We start from the raw sequence: 19,701 nt of genomic DNA on the forward strand, positions 1-19,701 counted from the left end.
GGGAGTCCAGGGCTTCTGGCTCCTACTGTGTCCAGTGTGTTGCCCTGGGCTGCTGGACACCAGAAAGCCCGCCTCCAGTGGCTGCCATGTCGGGCATGCTCCCCTTCTGGAAGGGAGTGACTGGGCCACAGGCCTCCCTCTGTCTACACTGCCATCCCCTGCGTGGGCTCTGGCCCAGGGCGTCCCTGCTGCCCCCACAGTGCCCAGGGGCACAGGGAGGTGTCCCTTCTGAGAGTGTCCTTTTCTGAACGAAGAGACCTTTCTTCAAAGGGCCCGGGAGTTGCCGGGGGTCTCACAACCAGAGGGTCCGCACACCTTTGCCCAAACCATCAGGGTGGTTCAGGACTGCCGGCCACGCAGTCAGTGAATCCCCTTCCGTCCCCTGGTCTGGGGGCGCTGATGCCAGAGTGAACATCGCGAAACTCTGGGCTGGGATTGTCCTCGGCTCCCTGGGGCCCAGCTGAAGCAGGGGCAGGGGCTCTGTGGGGGGAGGGGGCGCACTCAGGGGAAGAGGAGTGGTCAGAGGGCATCTGGGGCATTGGGGGCTGGTGGCGGGCCACGAGGTGGGTGGGAGGGAGCACTGCGTGGTGGGCTGCCGTCCAGGGGAGCTGGCCATGAAGAAACGAGCAAGACAATTGTCCCCGGCATTTCAGTCTCCTCCACACTGGAGGGATGGGCCCCTCTAGAACATTCTGGGGTCCCGCTGGATGTGCCTGGGGATCCAGTCTCTGGGGGCTGGGGCAGGGGCATCTGATGGAAACAGGCCACCGGACCCTGTTAGGAAATTTGGTGAAGTGAAGAATCTTCTAGAAAAGCAATTGCCCCCTGATGTCTGAGGTTTGAGTCTGATTTCTCCTCTTGGGAGATTCTGGGCCATCTGCCACCAGGACCCTGGGTTTTGTGTGACATACGCCCGTGGGGTGCCTGGAATAGTACCTCTCTGCGTACCCACCAGTCACCCCTCTTGGGGAGTGGGACCGAGGGGGCTGTCCTCAGCCCTGCAGAGCACGCAAAGGAGCTGATATGACTCAGAGCCAGGGCCGGCCAACCCTGCCTGGGTGCCTGCGACAGTGGATGCAATTAGATTTAATGGGACAGAGCCTTTCTCCCGCATCTGCCTCCTCCTCGCCCAGCCCACCGCCCTCGGGCGGCTGCGGGCGGGAGAAGGATGCGAGGGAGGTGGGAGGTGTGGGACCCAGAGGGGCTTTGACGTCAGCTCAGCCTATAAGAGGCCGCCCGGCGGAGGGCTGGGGAGAGGAGCCCCGACCTCGCCCGCATCATGCCCACTCCCAGCGCCGCCGCGCCGCAGGCCAAGGGCTTCCGGAGGGCCGTCTCTGAGCTGGACGCCAAGCAGGCCGAGGCCATCATGGTAAGGGGGCAGGCTGCTGCCCATGGGCAGAATGGGCCAGAAGCCCAGGGGTGTCCCTCGAAGGCTGGCGGGGAGCCCCAGGTTCAGGGTCCCATGGATGCCTCGGACCCCGGCTTGGCGTGGAGTCCTGGCCTCAAGCATCTCCTCTGCCCAGCCAGCAGGCGACCCCCTGTGCCGGGTGTTTGATCTCCATGAGTGGGTCCTACTGGCCACAGCGTGTCTGTGACAGTGTCCCAGCTCGTAGGGGAGGGTGCTGGGCAAACGGGGGTACAGGCCCCGGTTGTGTTGGGGCATGGCCAGCCAGAGCTGAAGGGCGATCTGAGCTCTGGGGCGACTCCTATCCATCATCTGTTCATCCATCCATCCATCCATCCATCCGTCCATCGGTCCATCCATCATTCACCCACCCACCCGCCATGCATTCCGTGTCCCATGTGTGGTCTCCCGCCTGGAACCCCACCCCCCCCCCCGCCTAGCAGCCCTGGGCCTCCCTGACCACCTGGGACGGTCCTCAAGGTGTCGCCCACCACTTGGGAGCCCCTGAGTTCAAGGCGGGGCCTGTACTGGGCAGACCCACTGGGCCGGCCCCTCACGAGACTGGAGAATTGGGGGCTTTTCCTCTGGGAAGAGGGGCCTTCATTCATCCTCACAGATGCCCCAGAACAATCAGCTCCCCATACATTTAAAATGGGCTTTTGTTTTGAGACCCTGATGAAAACGTGGGTTCAGTTCTAGACATTTGATTTGCAGCACCTTCTCAGGGGACCGGCTGGGAGGTGGAGCCTGCCCCGCCAGGTTCCCAGCGAGGCGCCCTCACCTGATGGAGGCCCAGGGCCCACCCAGCCCACGGGTTTTCCTGACCTCAGGCCGCAGCCTCGGCTTTGCCCACAGCCCCTCCCCCCCCAAGTTGGGAGAGGCTTCTCCTGCACCCCCTCATGTTCAGAGACCTGAGGGCCCCTCAGAAATTTCTTGGGAGTTCAGCTCCATGGGGTAGGTCCCCGACATGTGACCCCTCCTCCATCCAGGCTAGGGGTGCTCTGGGCCTGGGGTGAGGCAGACACGTTGACCTCTGCTCATGGTCTCAGGGGCAGGCTGGTGACTGGGCACCTGCCTCCAGATGGAGGACGAAGTGTGGCCACATGTCCCTGTGCTGTGGGGAAGGGCCCGGAGGGGATCATAAGGAGGGGTCATTCAGTGGGGCCGGGCTGGGGGTCATAGGGGCCTGGCGGGTGCTCCCTCCCAGGCAGCCAGACCCATGTTCCCTGGCCCTCTGTAGGGCTCTGGCCACTGTCCATCTTCGGGGCCGTGGGGCAGCAGGTACGGCTGTGTCACTCTCTTCTGTCACCTAATCTGGTTAGAGCCGGGCCTGGGGACAGAGGCCACACATCTCAGGCCGTGGGCGCCCCTCCCCCTACCCCAACCCCTTGCTGCGGCTTCCGGTGTCTTCTCGGCCGACCCCCCATCGGGTAGATGCGTGATGCCAGGAGACGTGGTCTTCCGTGCCCCAGCAGGAGCAGGCGAGGCCTGGCCAGCCGGGCCCCGCAGAGTACACAGTAGGCGCTCACGGATGCCAGCTGGGCCAGCGGGTCAGAGCCGAGACTGGGGGGCAGGCCGGCCCGAGGGCCGCGGGGAGCTGGGCGCACCCTGTCCCCCGCAGTCCCCGCGGTTCATCGGGCGGCGGCAGAGCCTCATCGAGGACGCGCGCAAGGAGCGCGAGAAGGCGGAGGCGGCGGCGGCCGCGGCGGCAGCGGAGCCGGGGGAGCCCCTGGAGGCGGCGGCGGTGGTCGAGAGGGACGGGAAGGCTGTGCTGAACCTACTCTTCACCCTGAGGACCGCCAAGCCCTCCTCGCTGTCCCGCGCGGTGAAGGCCTTTGAGGTGAGGGCGGCAGACGGGAGCGCGCACGCGCATGTGCACCGGTGGGCCTGTGTGGGCCCGGCTGTCTGGGGGGCGAGCTCTAGATAGGACCCCCAGGCCACTGAGGGCCACAAGGGGAGAGGGTTCCCCACCCTCACACGTAGGGGTGAGCAGCTGTGGCTCCCAGCAGGGCAGCCTGGAAAGTAGGGGTCCCCCATGCCCACCTGCTTCTGATTGGGGTCTGGCTAATGTGACAACTGATGGAGATAGCGGCTCTGGCCACACAGGCCGGCTGGCGGGAGACTGGCCCCGGCCCAGGCACCCAAATGACATTACAGCCGGTCTCCTCTCATGCTCCCGCCACAGCTGTGTGGCCCGAGGGCCCGCTGAGACCCATGCGCCCTGGTTGCTGGGCGACGGGAAGTGGCCATGGAGCTGACCTTCTCACCAGCCCCGAGTGCTCAGTGTCTCTCTCTGGGTATCAGAGCATCCTGACACCACAGGGGATCCAGGGCCCACCCCCAGCCCTGGGTGTGGGTGGTGGAGCCAGATGAGGCGGCTAGGGATGGCAGGACGTTCTGACCAGTGGTCGGGGACTCAGGTTCTCTGGGTGTTGCTAAGGGACACCCAGAAAGCCAGTCAAGGAGACCACTGTGACAACTCCTGTTAGACAAACTAGACAACATGATTTCCCAGCCACAAACCCTGCCCAGGTGGCGGGAGCTGACCTGAGTCTGGAAACCTGTCTTACGTATTGCTGGCTGCAGAAGTCCAGGGCCGGGCAGGGCCGAGGCGGGCAAGCCGACCCACGGTGTTCTTTCTTCTCATCTGCCCCCTCTCCATCTCTCTCCCTCTCTCTCTCTGTCTCCCTCTCCGTCTTTCTCTCTCTCTCTCCATCTCTCCCTCCCTGCTTTTGCTCCCTAAGACATTCGAAGCCCAAATTCACCACCTGGAGACCCGGCCCGCCCAGAGGCCGCAGGCAGGGGGACCCCACCTGGAGTACTTTGTGCGCTGTGAGGTGCCCAGCCCCGACCTGCCCGCCCTGCTCAGCTCCGTGCGCCGGGTGGCAGAGGACGTGCGTGGCGCTGGAGAGAACAAGGGTGAGGCCAGTCCCTCTGTCCTTGAATGCAACCACATGACCTCGGGACATTGGGGAACCTGAAGTAACTTGTGGGCAGCCTGGGGGGCTGCGTCCTTGGTGGCTCGAGCCCCTCCTCCCGTTCTCTGTGTCTGTATCTGGGCCTGGGGCACCTCCAGGACCACCCCCTCGGCTGTCATAGCCCCCAACCACTTCCCCCCTGGCTGTTGCTTCCGTGTGGACCACGCTCCCCCCACAGGCCTGACACTCACTCTGCTCCTTTTCCTTCTGTCTTCTGGGAAGTCCTCTGGTTCCCAAGGAAAGTTTCCGAGCTAGACAAGTGTCACCACCTGGTCACCAAGTTTGATCCTGACCTGGACTTGGATCATCCGGTGAGCCAGTGCCTCCCCAGGCCTCCTGGCCCCAACTGTGTCCACCTGTACTGCTGGCCAGGGTGGTGGGCATGGACCTCCGGCTGACCCTGGACGGGGTGTCCGTCTGCTGCCCGTCCCCCGGCTGAACAGCTGAGGCCTGGTTGGGTGCAGCCACCCCTCCCCCAGTGCCATGTCACAAGCCTGGTGGGGTGGAGAGGGGTGGTGGACAGCCTCCTGACCACGCGTCCCCTCTGCCCTCAGGGCTTCTCAGACCAGGCGTACCGCCAGCGCAGGAAGCTGATTGCCGACATAGCCTTCCAGTACAAGCAGTAAGGGCACCCTGGGGCCTCGCCCTCCTGGAGCCAGACCCTGTCCTGCAGCCTCACACTAGGCCTGGGGGGGGCAAAGTGGAGGGACATCTTTGTCACCAACACCATCATCTTCATTGTCACTGTGGTCACTGACTCGGGGTCCCCAAGGCACAGAGCAGAATGGTTAATCTTGCCGAGGCCACAGGGCTGGCCGGGCAGTCCGCTCCGAGCCCCTCCTGCCCACTCGCCACACACCCTCCCCGAGGGCCCTGACTGACCGCTGACCCCCCACAGTGGTGACCCTATTCCCCGCGTGGAGTACACGGCCGAGGAGATTGCCACCTGGTGAGACCCTGGTGATGGCGGCTGGGGAGGGGTGGGGTGGGGACAAGGAGGGCCTGGGGAAGGCCCCCAGAATCCCCGTGTGCGAGGGCGCTGGCCTCCAGCAGGACAGACTGAGGCCAGGCAGAGGAAGGACTTCCTGAAGCCCCGAATGTCAGCCTAGAAGGAGAGGCGGCCGGGTCAGGCCGTCCCCAGGGAGCTGAGGGCTGGTCCCCCACGGGCACCTGTCCCTTGGAAGCGCCCAAGGCCACGGGCAAAGGCCCCTCCCGGTGGCCAGGGCCTTCGGGGGTCCGCGGAGCCTGCAAGGGCAGAGCGGAGTGAGCGCGAGGCGGCGCTGCTGCGTGCGGGGAGGGGTCTGGAGCAGGAGGCCTGGATCTGGCACGGCCGCCGGGAGACGAGGGGCACTGCGGCCAGGCCTGAGACCCTCGCCCACAGGAAGGAGGTCTACACCACCCTCAAGGGCCTCTACGCCACGCACGCCTGCCGCGAGCACCTGGAGGCCTTCGAGCTGCTGGAACGCTTCAGCGGCTACCGGGAGGACAACATCCCCCAGCTGGAGGACGTCTCCCGATTCCTGAAGGGTGTGCCGCCTGACGGGAGGGCCCGGAGCAGGGAGGGTGGGGACGCCCCCCCCCCCCGCCACTGTGGCCCCCGTCCTGACCGTCAGCGGCCCTCGCAGAGCGCTCTGGCTTCCAGCTGCGGCCCGTGGCCGGCCTGCTGTCTGCCCGGGACTTCCTGGCCAGCCTGGCCTTCCGTGTGTTCCAGTGCACCCAGTACATCCGCCATGCCTCGTCGCCCATGCACTCCCCAGAGCCGTGAGTGCGCCACCCGCTCTGGCGTGGCCCCGTGCACACTGCCCAGCCCCACGACGCACGGCCAGCAGGGCGCCATTTACGGGCCTGGGTCCCCGGGAGCCGGGCCCTGCTGTCCCCATGTGGAGGTCAGAGGGAGGGTGGCCAGGGCAGGCTGCCTGTCCCCCAGACCCCAGCCCACCCCCTCTCTCCCCACCCCGATCCAGGGACTGCTGCCACGAGCTGCTGGGACATGTGCCCATGCTGGCCGACCGGACCTTTGCCCAATTCTCCCAGGTGTGTCCTCCAGGCCACGGGCTGGGAGTGGCTGTGGCCCAGGGCTGGGGGCTGAGCGAGGAGCCGACATGCGAGCAAGGGACGCTGCTCCTTGAGCTGTCCCATCCCTGGCACCATCTTGAGCCCCTCCAAGGGGGCTCACCAACCCCCTACCCTGGGCTTGACGGTGCTCACTTGGGTCCGTGCTCAGACCCATTTGGGGAAGACACCTTGTAAAAACGATGAAGATGAATCCTTCTCCCACAGTCAGCCCAGGTCTCCGAGCAGAGCAGCCAAGCTGGGGTGGATTCCCTCAGTCTCTGCTGCCATCTGCTGGCTGCCCCAGGAACAGCAGAGAGTGGTCCTGGGCCCTTGCCGATCCCGGGAGGGTCCCTGCATCCCGGGAGGTCCCTGCATCCTGCGTAGTGTCCAGGAGAAAGGCTGCTGACACCCCCAGTGCACCCACCTCACATGGGTGCCCAAGCAGTGGTGAGCTGGGCCTTTCTCTGCCTCAGCCACCTCCTCCCTCCACAGGACATCGGCCTCGCATCCCTGGGGGCATCGGACGAGGAAATTGAGAAGCTGTCCACGGTGTGTTCCTTCCCTTGCAGGACGCTGGTGGGGGGCTCAGGACTCCCAGGTTCCGGCCGGGCCCTCTGGTCCTGGGTGTGGCCTCTGCTTCTGTCCAGGAGTGTGGTCCTCATGCTGTGACCACCCCTGGAGCGTGGCTGGGCTCTGCCTGGATGGGGGGGGTGCCCTGAGACCACGGTCACTGGGGGCAGCTGTGCCGGCCGCAGCTGTCTCTCGGCCAACCCTGGCGGCTGTCTCGCCAGCTGTACTGGTTCACGGTGGAGTTTGGGCTGTGCAAACAGAACGGCGAGGTGAAGGCCTACGGTGCGGGGCTGCTGTCCTCCTATGGGGAGCTCCTGGTGAGACCCTCCCCATGCCACAGCCCCCAGCAGGAGGGCCAGAGCGGGGGTCCCAGCAATCTGGGCCATGCGGCCTGGATTCGGGCCTCCCAGGAGGCTGGAGCAAGGGGCTGCGCCTTTAGGGGGTCCAAGAAAGCTTGTCTCTGCCCAGTGTCACCCACAGGGTTCCCAGGTCTCAGGAGGACCCTGAGGGAGGAGGGTCTGAGTCCACACCCAGAGCCCACCACGGAGTCAGGCCTCTGCCCTCCAGTTCCCTTGGGCCTTGGGGTGCTGCGGGGTCCTGTGACCCTGTGGCCTCTGCCAGCACTCCCTGTCAGAGGAGCCCGAGATCCGGGCCTTTGACCCCGACGCTGCGGCCGTGCAGCCCTACCAGGACCAGACCTACCAGTCCGTCTACTTCGTGTCGGAGAGTTTCAGCGACGCCAAAGACAAGCTCAGGTAGGCAGGGGCTCCTGGGGTGGAGACCCCCACCGTGCCCCCAAACGGCAAGCCAGTCAGCAGGGCCGGGCCTGCGGACCCACTCCACAGATGGGAGAACTCTGAACGCCTCAGTTATGACACCCCTCCCTCCCACAGCAGGACCCCCAAAATGTCTGGGGAGGGGGAGACCTGCGGGGCTGGGGGCCAAGTCAAGGCCAGGCTTTTAGGAGACAGAGCTTGACCGTCGTAAGAAAGATGTGTGGGGTCCTTGCCAGCCTCTGAGTGGCTGGGGCTGTGGGGTGGGACGGAGGAGAGGGGGCCTGGAGGGAGCAGGAAGTCCCAGGACCGGGGGCTGGGGGTACAGTGACCAGCAGGGTATAGGAGAAGGGGGCAGAGCGCCACATGCCTCACCTGCTCATCCTCCGAAAGGGCCTTATTTTCCAGCCAGGCTCCTGCTGTCACAGGGGAAACTGAGGCCCAGGGGCTATATGCCCAGAATAGAGAGGAGGGGAGCTTGAAAATAGGGACGTAACTGGGGCTCTCCAAGGTACACAGTCCCAGGCAGGCTTCCTGGAGGAGGAGGCCTGAGCTGAGCCTCGGGCAGGAGCAGGGAGGAACGGGGCTTTAGGCAGAGACCCTACTCCGCCCCACCCTCAGAGGAGGCCTCAGTTGTCCAGGTGGTTGGACAGAAGGAGCTTTGGGGTCCAGGTGGCTCAGAAAAGTCCTGGGAGCTCTGAGCCGGCTGTGATAGAGGAGACCCGGCCCAGCCCTCCAGCTCTCCTGGAGGCCGCAGACCGAGCTTCAAGGGGTCCCGGTTCCTCCCGATGCCCTGAGAGTCCCCGCCCGTGACTGAAGGTCTGTGCCGGCCTCCCCTCCGCAGGAGCTACGCCTCCCGCATCCAACGCCCCTTTGCCGTGAAGTTTGACCCGTACACGCTGGCCATCGACGTGCTGGACAGTCCCCACGCCATCCGGCGCTCCCTGGAGGGTGTCCAGGACGAGCTGCATGCCCTCGCCAATGCGCTGAGCACCATCGGCTAGGCGCGGCGGGCAGCCCTTCCCCAGCCTCCCCGGCCCCTGCCGGTGTGTGCGGGGCTGGGTCACAGGGCACCCCAAGAGCCCGCCAGAGGACCTCCCTACCAGAGGGCACCCTGCTGACCCCACCCCGTCGCTTCTCAGCTCCGCCTGCAGGTGTCCTTGTCCCACTGTGCCACCGCCTGCCTGTGACACTGTGAGCTGCGTGTTTCCAGCCTCAATAAAAGAAAGCCCCTCTTAGCACCTGCCTCACGTCCATGTCTGTGTGCCTGGCTCAGGGGCCTCAGGGCACGCCCCGCACCCCAGGCCCTCCCACTGCCCCCGTCTTGCTCAGAGCTTTCCTCTCTGCTTCCCTGCTCCTCCGAGACCCCACTCGTCAGCCCAGGCCAGACGGGAGGCCCCTCCAGGCCTGGATGCCCTGCTCACCCCCGAGGACCAGCCTGAACTGAGCCCCTGGCAGCTCCAGAGGGCGGAGGGCATCCTGGCTGAGCTGCCCCATCTCTGTGGTGTGCAGCACGGAGCTGGGGGCCTGGCTGACGGGAGCCTCCATGGGGCTGGGTGGTGGGGGGAGGGCTCACAGCTGTGCGGGTTTCGGGGTGATCTCGGAGACGGGGCTGCAGGCCAGGCCCTCCCTGACCCTGGTGGTCCCACTAGCAGGAGCCCTTAAGAGCAGGTGGGGGAATGGCCCCAAGCACAGCTGCTTCTGATCCCTGCACCCCCCCAACCCAGAGCAGGACCTGGGAGCGCTCCCTGAAATGTGTGCTGATGGAGCTCAGCTAAGCTGGTTCCCAGGCGACCTCTCTGGGCCTCAGTCTCCGCAGCAAGGTGATAGGGGGCTGGATTCTGGGCTCTGTAAAATGCCTCCTCTTTGTTGAACTGTCTGGACATGGTCCTCCAGGTAGAGCCCCCAGTATTCTCTGGGGCTGGTCAGCCCAAGGAGAACCCCATTTCTCACCCTGCCCCTGCCTTTGCAGAGAGCAGCCTGGGACTTCCTGGGTCCTTACTTCCTGCAGGGTGGGGGCCCGCTCACTCCCTCCAGCCACCCCCTGCCTGGCTATAAGCTCGTAGGATGTCAATCTTGGCAAACTCCTACTCATCTGTCAAAGCCTTCCCGGGCAAAGCCTTCTTCCACAGCCCTCCTTGGCAGTCTGTCCTTCCATCCTCTATACCTTAAGCACCTTGTCTGTGCCCAGACGTCCTGTACCCACATCCCTTCATCCCAGGAGACCCCAACTGAGGCTGTGTCTGATGGCTGTGAGGCCCATCGAGACCCTGCGGAAGGGCTGACCACCTGCTTTGTCTCCCTCCAGCCCTACTGGCCCCCGAGCTCTGCCTTCCCGCCTGGCTCCTCCCTCATCCAGCCTCCCACCCTGCACACCCTCTCAAGAGGCCCCCGGGTCTCCCTGGCTGCATGAGGGCCATGGGGCACCGTGTGGTCCTGGGAAAGCAGGGGCAGCCCCCTCCTGGGCAGTGAAGGGGCCACAGACGCTGGTGCCAAGGGAGGGTCAGAGGCTGCAGGGGAGGGGGAGGGCATAAGGGCCTCCAGTCTGGTGCCTGACCAGGGGGACTAGGAGGCTCCCCAGGGGCTCAGCCATATAACAGCTGAGGGGGCAATGGGGTGGGGCCTTGCCTGTAAGGGGTCAGCATCGGGGAGAAGGGCAGGGGTCCAGGAAGAGGGGTGGGGGCCGAGAGCGTACCTGGGTGGGACGTGGTGGCGCCACCTCACAGAGGGGGTCTCCTGCCCCCAAACTGAAGATGAGAAATGGGGCCAGCCTGAAGGGCCTCAGGGCTGCTGGTCTCTGAGTTGGGCCCTCTCTGTGGTAGCCTAAGTAGCTGGGGGTCTCACAGGCTACTGTGCCGAAGTGGGGATGGGGATGGGCCTGAGCATGGAGGAGACGCCCCGCTCACCACCCCACCGCATGGCCTCGGACCCTCCCTGGGGCCTCAGGGGCAGACAAGGACTGCAGATGGGGAGACTGGGGGTGGGGGGCCAGGCAGGAAGAGCCCCCCTCTGGCCCCCAGCCTCCTGGACTAATGTGGAAAATGCAGCTCAAGCAAGGCCCAGTGGGGCTGTGCTCCCATGCCCACGGCTGCCCCCCGCTGCGAGCGGGCCAGCTCCGGTCATCAGGCCCCTCGTTAAGACTCTAATAACCTGTGGCCCCCAGAGGTGCTGACGACTAAGGAGATGTTCCCGCAGACCCAGCACTGGGGAAATGATCCAGAAATTGCCGCCTCAGCCCCCGGCCATCTGCCACCCCCCTGGAGGCCCTAAGGGGTCAGGTGGCCAAGCCAGGGGCTATAAAGCCAGTGGTGCCCAGGCGCCCCCAGCCCTCGGGGACCAGCTGAATTCCGAGGCTGTCCACCAGCAGGTCTGTCCCGGTGGGCTCGGCGTCAGCCTTGGTCTGGGGCTGCCCCTGGGGGTCTAGGGCACCCAGGCCCCAGGCCCAAGCTCTGGGCTCCTCTCTTGGAGCATCCTCACTGGGTGGGGGTCCCTGGCAGGGCACATGCCCCTCGCTGGCCTCAACCCTGCCCGTCCCCAGGTCACCGTCCCCTCGCCATGGCCCTGTGGACGCGCCTCCTGCCCCTGCTGGCCCTGCTGGCCCTCTGGTCGCCCAGCCCTGCCCGGGCCTTTGTCAACCAGCACCTATGTGGCTCCCACCTGGTGGAGGCGCTGTACCTGGTGTGCGGAGAGCGCGGTTTCTTCTACACACCCAAGGCCCGCCGGGAGGCCGAGGACCCCCAGGGTGAGACCCCCACGTGCCCACCCTGGCTTCCTGCTGGCACCCAGAGGGAAGCCAGGCAGGAATTAAAAAGGGAAATGACATTCTCTCGGTCACATCCTAAAATTGACCAGCTCCTTGGTCGGTGTGGGCAACAGGGGCTGAGCACGGACGACACCCCGAGGGTGGGCTCGCTCCCTCCCCTGACCTCCCCTCTCACCCCAGCCCCCTCCTGCTCAAGCAATGCCCCCTCCCCTGACACATCAGCTTCAGCGAGGAATTTTATCAAGTGGGTCAAGTCCTGGGCCTTGATCATCTTGGGGCGACATGGGGATCCTGGGGGTGCCCCATCCTCCCCGCCCACATGCCCACGGGAAACACCCCCTCACCCTTGGGGATGGGGACACAGCAGCCTGAGGGAGTGGAGGAGGCCTTGTCCTGGGGGCTCGGGGGGCTGCGGGGAGTCAGGAGGTGGGGGCGGGCACCAAGGCCACTTGTTCAGGTTCCCGCTGTGGCACTGACTTGGGGTTTGGGGGACGGTGGCAGGATGTGGGGGCCACACTGGGTGGCATGCTGCCAGGCATGTGCAGCCACTTCTCCATCTGACCCCAGCTCCATGGGGAGATTGGGGTGCAGAGGGAGCAGTCCCAGGCCCACTGTCCCCTGGGCTGTGCCAGAGTGGGGGGCTGGCAGGAGGACGCCATCTCTCCCTGACTCTCTGTCCCCCCACCTGTGTCTCTCTCCTGGTGCTGCTGCCCCGCAGTGGGGGCGGTGGAGCTGGGGGGCGGCCCCGGCCTGGGTGGCCTGCAGCCCCTGGCCCTGGCGGGGCCCCCGCAGAAGCGCGGCATCGTGGAGCAGTGCTGCACCGGCATCTGCTCGCTCTACCAGCTGGAGAACTATTGCAACTAGCCGCCCTCCAGACTCAGGCGCCAGGGCCTCTGTGTCTGCACCCTGCCGTCCAATAAACCCTGTCAATGAGCCCTGCTGGCGTCCTCTATGTGGCACTGGGCCCAGGTGTTGGCTGGGGGTGGTGGCGAGGCCGGGCACATGCTGGTGCACCTGCCGCAGTGGCTGTGGGGACCTGCCCAGGGATTTCTTCTCTGCCTGGCCTGCGGGCGGCCTGGGCTCAGGCACGTGGCTGTGCCCCCAAGGTGGTGAGCCCCTGGCAGCCACTGCTAACACCTGCCCCTGGCAGTGGGAGGCCCCCCTACCCAAGGCTGCATCAGGGCTGGACAGAGAAGGGCTGAGGCAGGTCTCCGGGAGGCGGGGGTCCCGGCTGGGAGCTGACGTCCTTAACTCAAAAGCCCTGAGCTTCAGGGCCCCGGGGAGCTTTTCGAGGAAGGAGGGTGACATCTCAGGGACTTCTCCCTACCTGGCTCGACTTCTGGGCCATTTCTGATGGAGGCCCTGTGGAGGGAAGAGGCTGGGCCTAGGGACAGAGCAGGGCCTGGGGGCTGCCCATGCTAGGCCTTTCTCAGTGCCCCTCACCGCCTCCGGCTCTTGGCGGGCCCGCGGCCTCCCTAGCACCAGCCCCAGCACCAGCCCGAGGAGCCCGCTAGGGCCTGGAGGCAGCAGGGGGAGGCCAGGCAGCACTCCCGAGCTGGGGAATGGACTCAGGTCGCTGCAGGCCCTCGGCAGGGGCCTCGGACCCAGTGCTCAAGGCATCCTGGCTGGGTCCACCCTGAGAGCTGCAGCCCACGGGGCCGGGGACAGGGCCGGGTCCCCTAGCCACCCTGCAGCCCTCTCCTCCCGCTATGTCACCACAATCCTTTAGCTCCAGACCTGGTGGTCACCCCCAGAAGTGCCCTTGGGGCCTGAGAACGAGGTCACTCGGGGTCCAGGTCTTCACAGGTCTACACAGACATTGCCCCTGTGTAGTGTCTGCTGCAGCTCAGAGTGGCTCTGTCGGGCACCCCGCCTAGACCACTGCCTGGCACGCCTGGGGGCTGCCTGGGCTGGCTGTGGCCTGGGAGGTCAGCGGGTGACCTTGGCCTCACCAAGGTCCGGCCAGCCTGCCAGCTGCCCAGGCCAAACCAATCTGCACCCTTCCTGAAGGCTCCGCCTGGGCTGGGGCTGGGGACAACTGGGCCTGGGGCCGGACGCCTGGCTGGGTGGCTGCAGACCACTCAGAGGCTGGTCTTGGAGCCAGGAGCAGACACCATCCCCTGGAGCCTGGCCGTCTGGGCTGCCCGCTCCCTGCAGCCCCGAGGCTCCCTCCCGGGTGGCCCCTTCCCCACAACCACATTGACACCCCCCAGGGGAGATGTTTCAGGCCCCCAACAAGCCCCGCCCCTGGAGTGGACTGCTGGACACTGGACCCGGAAGAGGAGGGGGAGGAGGCAGCCAGGACAAGCGGTGAATTGCCCATGGGAGCTCTCAGGCGGCCCCATCTGCACGGGTAGAGGCAGGGACATCCTGCGGCGGCTGAGGTACGTGGGTGCCCGTGGGCTGCGCCAGGCACCACAGACACCGGGGAGTGGGCCGGGCAGGTCAGGCTGCCCTCGAGGCAGCAGCAGGCCAAGCCCGTGTCCTGGCCAAGACCCTGCCAGCCAACAAGACCTGGGGGGACAATCCAGGCCCTTCCCCACCTCAGGTGCCCACAAACTCTGTGGAGGAGAGCCGGAGTCCTTTGGGGTCCAGGGGTGCGTGCGGCCATCCCAGTCGGGGGCACTCCCAGTGCGGCTGGTCCTGGGTGGTGCCAGGGTCTCAGGAGCACCACTCAAGGACCTCCCTCCTGGGATCCCGGGAGAGGGGCTGTGCCCATGGGGTGGGGAAGACTGCCCACCCAAGAGACTCAATCATGGTGGGCGGCATCCTCAGCCCCCTGCTGCGGCTGGGGCCTGTCCCCCGTTTCCCCTCCTGCGACCTGCCCCAGCCCTGAGACCCAGGACCCTCCTCTGAGCCTCTCTCCCAGCCGCTCGGCCTCCATGACGGAGCTTTGGAAAAGGCAACGTGAGGGCTCTCCATCACCCAGCACCGATGAGGTCACAGAGGCAGGGAGAAGTGGCTGCCCAAGGTCAGCCGGGGTCCAGGAGACCCAGTCTCCTGCTTGGCACCACCTAGCACTGAGCCCTAGATGCCCCAGTTTCCCGGAGCCCCCAGTCACCCCATGACAGCCAGGCCCATAGCCCTTGGCTCTGGCGTCCCCATCCGGGCCCATGCTCCGCCCCTTCTGGGAAACAGGAGGACAGGCCCTCCCATGTCCTCAGACCCTGCCTGTCCTTGGAAACTGGGCTTCACTTGCCGGTGGGGCTGGCAGTGTCAGTCAGCTGCATCCAGCCCTGGATGTCACCTTGGCATGGGGGGTGGGGGTCCAAGGGCCCCCCAACTGGGGGCAGCAGGAGTTGGAGGAGCAGCTGCTCCCAAAGACCCCCGACCCTGCTGGGTCCCCTCACTGGAGGGCCAGGTCTCCCAGAGGACATCGTGAGTGCAGCCCCACACACGTCCCACTCACTCACCCTGTGTCTGTTCCACAACCTGCTGTCACGCAATGCCATGTGGGGTGGGAACTGTGGCACATGTGATCCTAACGGGGAGACTGAGTTCGGGGCCAGGATGTCTGTCCCTCTGGTGTCCACCAATGACATTCTGCCAGTGTGGCCGCCTCCAGGCTAGCTCCCTGGATGGCATCTGCTCCTGGCACAGATGAGCTGGCACTTCCGCCTGGCCCCTGGGACAGTATTTACCTTCTGCTGTTGGCAGTAAATATTTACCATGCTGTCCTCCCAGCCTGAGCAGGCCCTGAGGGGCATGGAGGGGCACGCAGGGCTGCCTGGGAGAGGGAGTAAGACTGGGAACCAGTGGCCTGAGGTCCTGGAAAAGACCCCTTGGCAGAGCCAGCTAGGCTGTCTGGAAGGACACCTGTGTCCCCACCTTGGGAACCCTGCTGTGCACCCAGGGAGGGTGGGGTGCCCAGCGGTGCCCAGCGCCGGCGGCTTTGCTGGGCGGGCACCTGTCCACGCTGGCAAAGGGGCCAGAGTGACCATTCACAGATGTGACCAGCAGAGGGCGCCAAAGCCCAGTGTTTGACACTTGCGCCTGGCTGTCTGTCTGGGGGGGGTGGCCCTGTCTGCAGGGGTCTGCTGTCCCCTGCCATCCACATTCCCACCTGCTGGCACTCACGGGGGCTACAGGGGCTGCCCAACAGGCTGGCCGCCCTGGACTCTGGTGGCTATGAGGTTTAGGAAGGAGAGAGGGTGTCTGACGTCTCAGCCCCCTGGTCAAGCCCCCACTCAGCCTCTGGGGCACAGGCTTTCCTGGGGGAGCAGCTGGACACATGTGCTGGGTCCCCAACACTCTGGGGAAGTCTCCAGTGAGAGTGTGACCCCCAGAATCACAGAGACCGGCGGCTATGAGTCCTTAGGGGTGACTTCTTCCAGCTCCCCCCACGTTATGGCCGAGCCAACCGAGGCCACAGGCCTGTGCCCAGCTGGAGACTTTGCTGAGGGTCTCTGGGGCTCAGGGGGATTGAGGCTGGGGGCTGGGGTGGTGGTCTCTCCTCGCCCTACAGGCTCCGCTTGTAGCCACCTCGGCCACTGGAGCCAGAGGCTCATGTGAGGTTGGGGGCTTGGGGGTGAGGACCCCAGCGCCCAGGAGGCCTCAGGCGGGGGTCCAGCTGGGTCAGGGTTAGTTCTTTCCCAGGTCCACCCTCATCTCCCCGCCCGGGGCTGAAAGAAGAGAGGTCAATGCCAGAAAGAATGTTTGGGGGTCTGGGAACTGCCGAGATAACAAACAAGGTGGGGGGGCGCCGGCCCCCTTGCTCCCTCCCTCCTTTACTCTGGAGCTGTTGTTTCTGGCCCCAGCTCAGGAACAGTGAGGCAGATTCCTTCGAAAGTGAAGACTGGCGGAGGTGCCTCCCCATCGTCCCCGGCGGCCTGGTCAGGCTGTGCTGGCGCCAAGCACCGCTGGCCCCTGCAGCCCGCTGGTCCTCAGCTCACCTCCCGCTCCCAGGTGGCTTGCCAGCACCAGCCCACCTCGGCTCAGACTACCCGCTTCTGCCCATCTGCCGCTGTCAGCGGGGTGGGGCCCTGTCCCTGACCTACAGACCCTTAGGACAGTCTCCAGGGCTCCGTGGAGGGGTCCCTGCAGCTGCCCCCAGAAGCTGGGCTTGAGCAATACCGAAAGGTCACCCCACATCGCCTACCCTCCAAGGCACTGGGCTGAGACATGGGGTCTTGGGTCTGAAGGGCATCCCTGGGCCCACAGTTACGTTGCAGTTGTAGCCCCTCAGGGGAGGGCGGGGATGGAGGTGGGTGCTTCCTCCTGGCTCCCCTCACCCAGAGATGCTCAGAGTATCTAGATCCAGGTGGTTGACCCTGGTTCAAGGTCACAGGGTCTCTGGGGGCAACCCACGCCCAGGGCCTCCTCACCTGTGAACCCATGAGATACTTCCCAGCCCTGCCTGGCTCTGCACCATGTCAGGGATAAAGGTGGCCCCGAGGCCCCCAGCTGGGGGTCCACAGCCCTCGGGCTTCCAGGGTGGCCTACCCCTTCCAGCCCCATGTGGACCAGGCTGCTGAGCCATCAGAACCTCAGGGGGTACACATTCCACAGGCCTCACTCTCACCCCCTTCCCAGCCCATCTGTGTTTTTGGAAATCAGAGCCGGCGCCCCCAACAGCCCTGCCAGCTTGGGGCCGCTCACACAGCGACTCAAAGCGAACTCTTTTGTTCTTCAAAGTCCATCCTCACTTCAGAAACTGGGCCTGGTTCCAGCCCAGCCTCCCCCGGGGCCACCTGCCTGCCCCTCCCACACCCGGGGCCTACTTGCCAGGGGACCTCGGAAATCCCCTTCTCTCTCTGGGCCTCAAATTCTGGTCTGTGGGTCAGTCCCACATGGCGGCTCAGTGGGCACAAAGGACAGGACTGGCGGAGCTGACCTCAGGGGGCCCTGGGGTGAACCTGAGGCTCTGAACCTGTGGCTCTGACTTCCCTGGCCCTCCCCGGCCCTCCCTGGCCCTCCCTGGCCCTCCCTGGCCCTCCATGGCCCTCCATGGCCCTCCCCGGCTCTCCATGGCTCTCCCTGAGCCTCTGTGTCACCCTCCTGAGGTCTGGCATGCTCAGCCTGTCCCAGGAAAGCTTCAAGGGGCAGGGGTAGGGAGAAGGTGAAAGGCAGACTTTCTCCCTCGAGGCCCAGAGGGTGGGTCCGTCCTTGGTCTCCCACTGTGGGTGCTCCTGAGACCCAGGCCCAGCTGTGGGAAAAGAAGGGGCAGAGACACTGAGAAACAGGAGAGTGGAGGGCTGGGTGCCCCCACCCCAGCTTCAGCTGCACAGTCAGCTCAGAGGGCAGCCTGGGAAGCTTCCTGGGGAAGGCGTTCTGTGCCCCCACACAGACACTTCAACGAGCCCGTGCTGGGCTGTCGCCTCCGGGAGTGCAAACCCAGCCCAGAGATTGCTGTGAGTCAAGCACCGCTCATGCCACCCTCCCTGGAGCCGCAGAGGTGGCTGCGTTCACACAGAGCTGGTGTCCTCTGGCCCTTCCCCATGGCTGGGCGTGGGATGGCTCTGGCCAAAACGAAGGGGCAGGCTGAGGACTGGAGGACACAGTAGAGGGAGCCCTGGGGGCGCCTCACCTCTCTGCACGCCCTCAGCATGTTGAGGCCAGCTGAGGGTCCACTCTGGGCCAGGGCAGGCACACCAGGGCTTAAGTCCTCGCTCTGCTACTCACGGCTGTGTGACCATGGGAAAGTTACTCAACATCTCTGGGTCTTGGTTTCCTCATCCATCAAAAGGGAACTGAAGGAGACTCTCCCTGCCTTGGCTGCAAGAGGGTCCAGTGCAGCGACGTACGTGAGAGGGGGCCCTCCCAGGGCCTGTTGCGCGGTGTTCAGCAGGGCCTGCCCCACTGCACTGTCAGCTCCTTCCCCCATGGGACAAGCCAGGTGGTCCCAAACTTCCTCCATGTCCCTGCCGCTGTATTGAGCGTCGTCCTCCATGGGCCAGGCATGCGGGTGTGGTGTGGGAGGTGGAGGGAGGGCTGCGGGCCTCAGGCAATCGGTCCCACCTCCACTGCTTCGTGTGTCTGGCCTGTTACTTCCTCTCTCTGGGCCTCAGTGCCACGGGGACAGCACCAGGGGTCTGGCGCTCCTCTGAGCATCACAGGTGAGAGGAAGGTGACGCATCTTCCCTGGGAAAGTGGCGGTCCCTGCGGCTCCCGGGTGTGGCCCACGGGTGTGTGCCAGGAGGACCAGCTCCTCAAGGAAGGAGGCCCAGGTTATGAAGGACTCAAATGGACAGAAAAGGGAATGAGGCCCGCAGAGAGCAGGATCAGGGAAGGAGTATGCAAGGCCGAGGCATACCAGGGACATCCCCGTGTGCCCAAGGCCCCTCATAGGGGCAGGGGGCTCTGCAGCATTTTAAACCCAAGACCACCAGCCAAGGAAGCCTGGCTGGTCTCCCCCTCCCCAAACTCCGGTCCTCTCCGTGGCCACTTCCACCTGTGGGGCCTTCACAGGTGTCGCAGGACCAGTGGGAGCCTGTGGCTGAGCTAACAACCATCTCCGCTGCATTTTCCTATGGCCTCAGGAAAGAATGTTCTAGCACCAATGGTTAGGGGAGCCAGGGGCAAATATGCCTTCACATCAGGAGAATATAATGGTGAATGTTTATTAGCATCTTCCCTGTGCCAGACACTGCTGCACGGGCTTCCGTGCACCAGCACATCGACCCTGCACCGTCAGGGGGGCTTGGAGGACTGGGGGTAACTGGCCTGGGTCCCTCGGAAGAGCCGGGATTGGAACCGGGTCAGCCTCCAGGCTCCTCCTGCCCGCTCCTCCCGCCAGGGCGAGTACACGGCTGGGTGAGCTGTACAGCAGGGGCCCCTGGGCCCTGCCAGGGCCCTCACTCTGGGGTCGTGCCGCCTTTCGGGCAGCCTCACCCCAGCTTGTCAGGCTGCCCGCACAGATGAGGCTGGGCCACACGGTACCCGATGGTGCAAGGCTCTCGGGACAAAAGCTGTCATTCAGGGTGGGGGTTCTGCATTACTTCCTCCTCTGCTCTCAATGTGTGGGTTGGGTAGAGTGGCGCAGGTGTGGTCCATCCTAATGGCAATATGGATGGATTTAGAGGAACGCCAGGCGCTCAGGCTGCAGCTGCACTTCCCCAAGGGGCCACAAGGTGTCAGGCTCGGGCCAGATTTGGAAAGCCCTGCTGGGGAGCAGGCGTGGAGAGCAAGATTGGGCCCACCCTGTTCATCTCTGGGACC

The 19,701-nt window shown here is 65.2% G+C and overlaps 2 protein-coding genes across 2 annotated transcripts in view; both read left to right on the forward strand.

Annotated features, from left to right (window-relative positions):
- The first annotated feature begins 1,279 nt into the window (after positions 1–1,279).
- TH (tyrosine hydroxylase) lies at positions 1,280–8,937 on the forward strand. Its single transcript, XM_046644696.1, has 13 exons — positions 1,280–1,369; positions 3,027–3,245; positions 4,150–4,324; positions 4,606–4,694; positions 4,938–5,005; positions 5,282–5,332; positions 5,765–5,910; positions 6,009–6,144; positions 6,348–6,417; positions 6,931–6,987; positions 7,230–7,325; positions 7,630–7,763; positions 8,626–8,937. Exons 1-13 carry the CDS (start codon positions 1,280–1,282, stop codon positions 8,783–8,785), a joined length of 1,491 nt encoding a protein of 496 aa, XP_046500652.1. The 3' UTR covers positions 8,786–8,937.
- A 2,399-nt stretch (positions 8,938–11,336) lies between these two features.
- LOC124229424 (insulin-like growth factor II-B) overlaps positions 11,337–19,701 on the forward strand; it is a 27,869-nt gene continuing 19,504 nt past the window's right edge. The window contains exon 1 of the mRNA XM_046644638.1: positions 11,337–11,523. Within this exon, the coding sequence (XP_046500594.1) occupies positions 11,337–11,523 (187 nt within the window). The remainder of the gene's footprint in view (positions 11,524–19,701) is intronic.

This window comes from Equus quagga, chromosome 17 (assembly GCF_021613505.1).
Source record: "Equus quagga isolate Etosha38 chromosome 17, UCLA_HA_Equagga_1.0, whole genome shotgun sequence".
Classification (NCBI taxonomy): domain Eukaryota; kingdom Metazoa; phylum Chordata; class Mammalia; order Perissodactyla; family Equidae; genus Equus; species Equus quagga.

Coding starts and splice junctions, on each gene's coding strand:
- TH (XM_046644696.1), top strand. CDS start 1,280: ATGCCCACTCCCAGCGCCGCCGCGCCGCAGGCCAAGGGCTTCCGGAGG. Junction 5,333..5,764: donor GCCGAGGAGATTGCCACCTG/GTGAGACCCTGG, acceptor CCTCGCCCACAG/GAAGGAGGTCTACACCACCC. Junction 5,911..6,008: donor CGTCTCCCGATTCCTGAAGG/GTGTGCCGCCTG, acceptor CGGCCCTCGCAG/AGCGCTCTGGCTTCCAGCTG.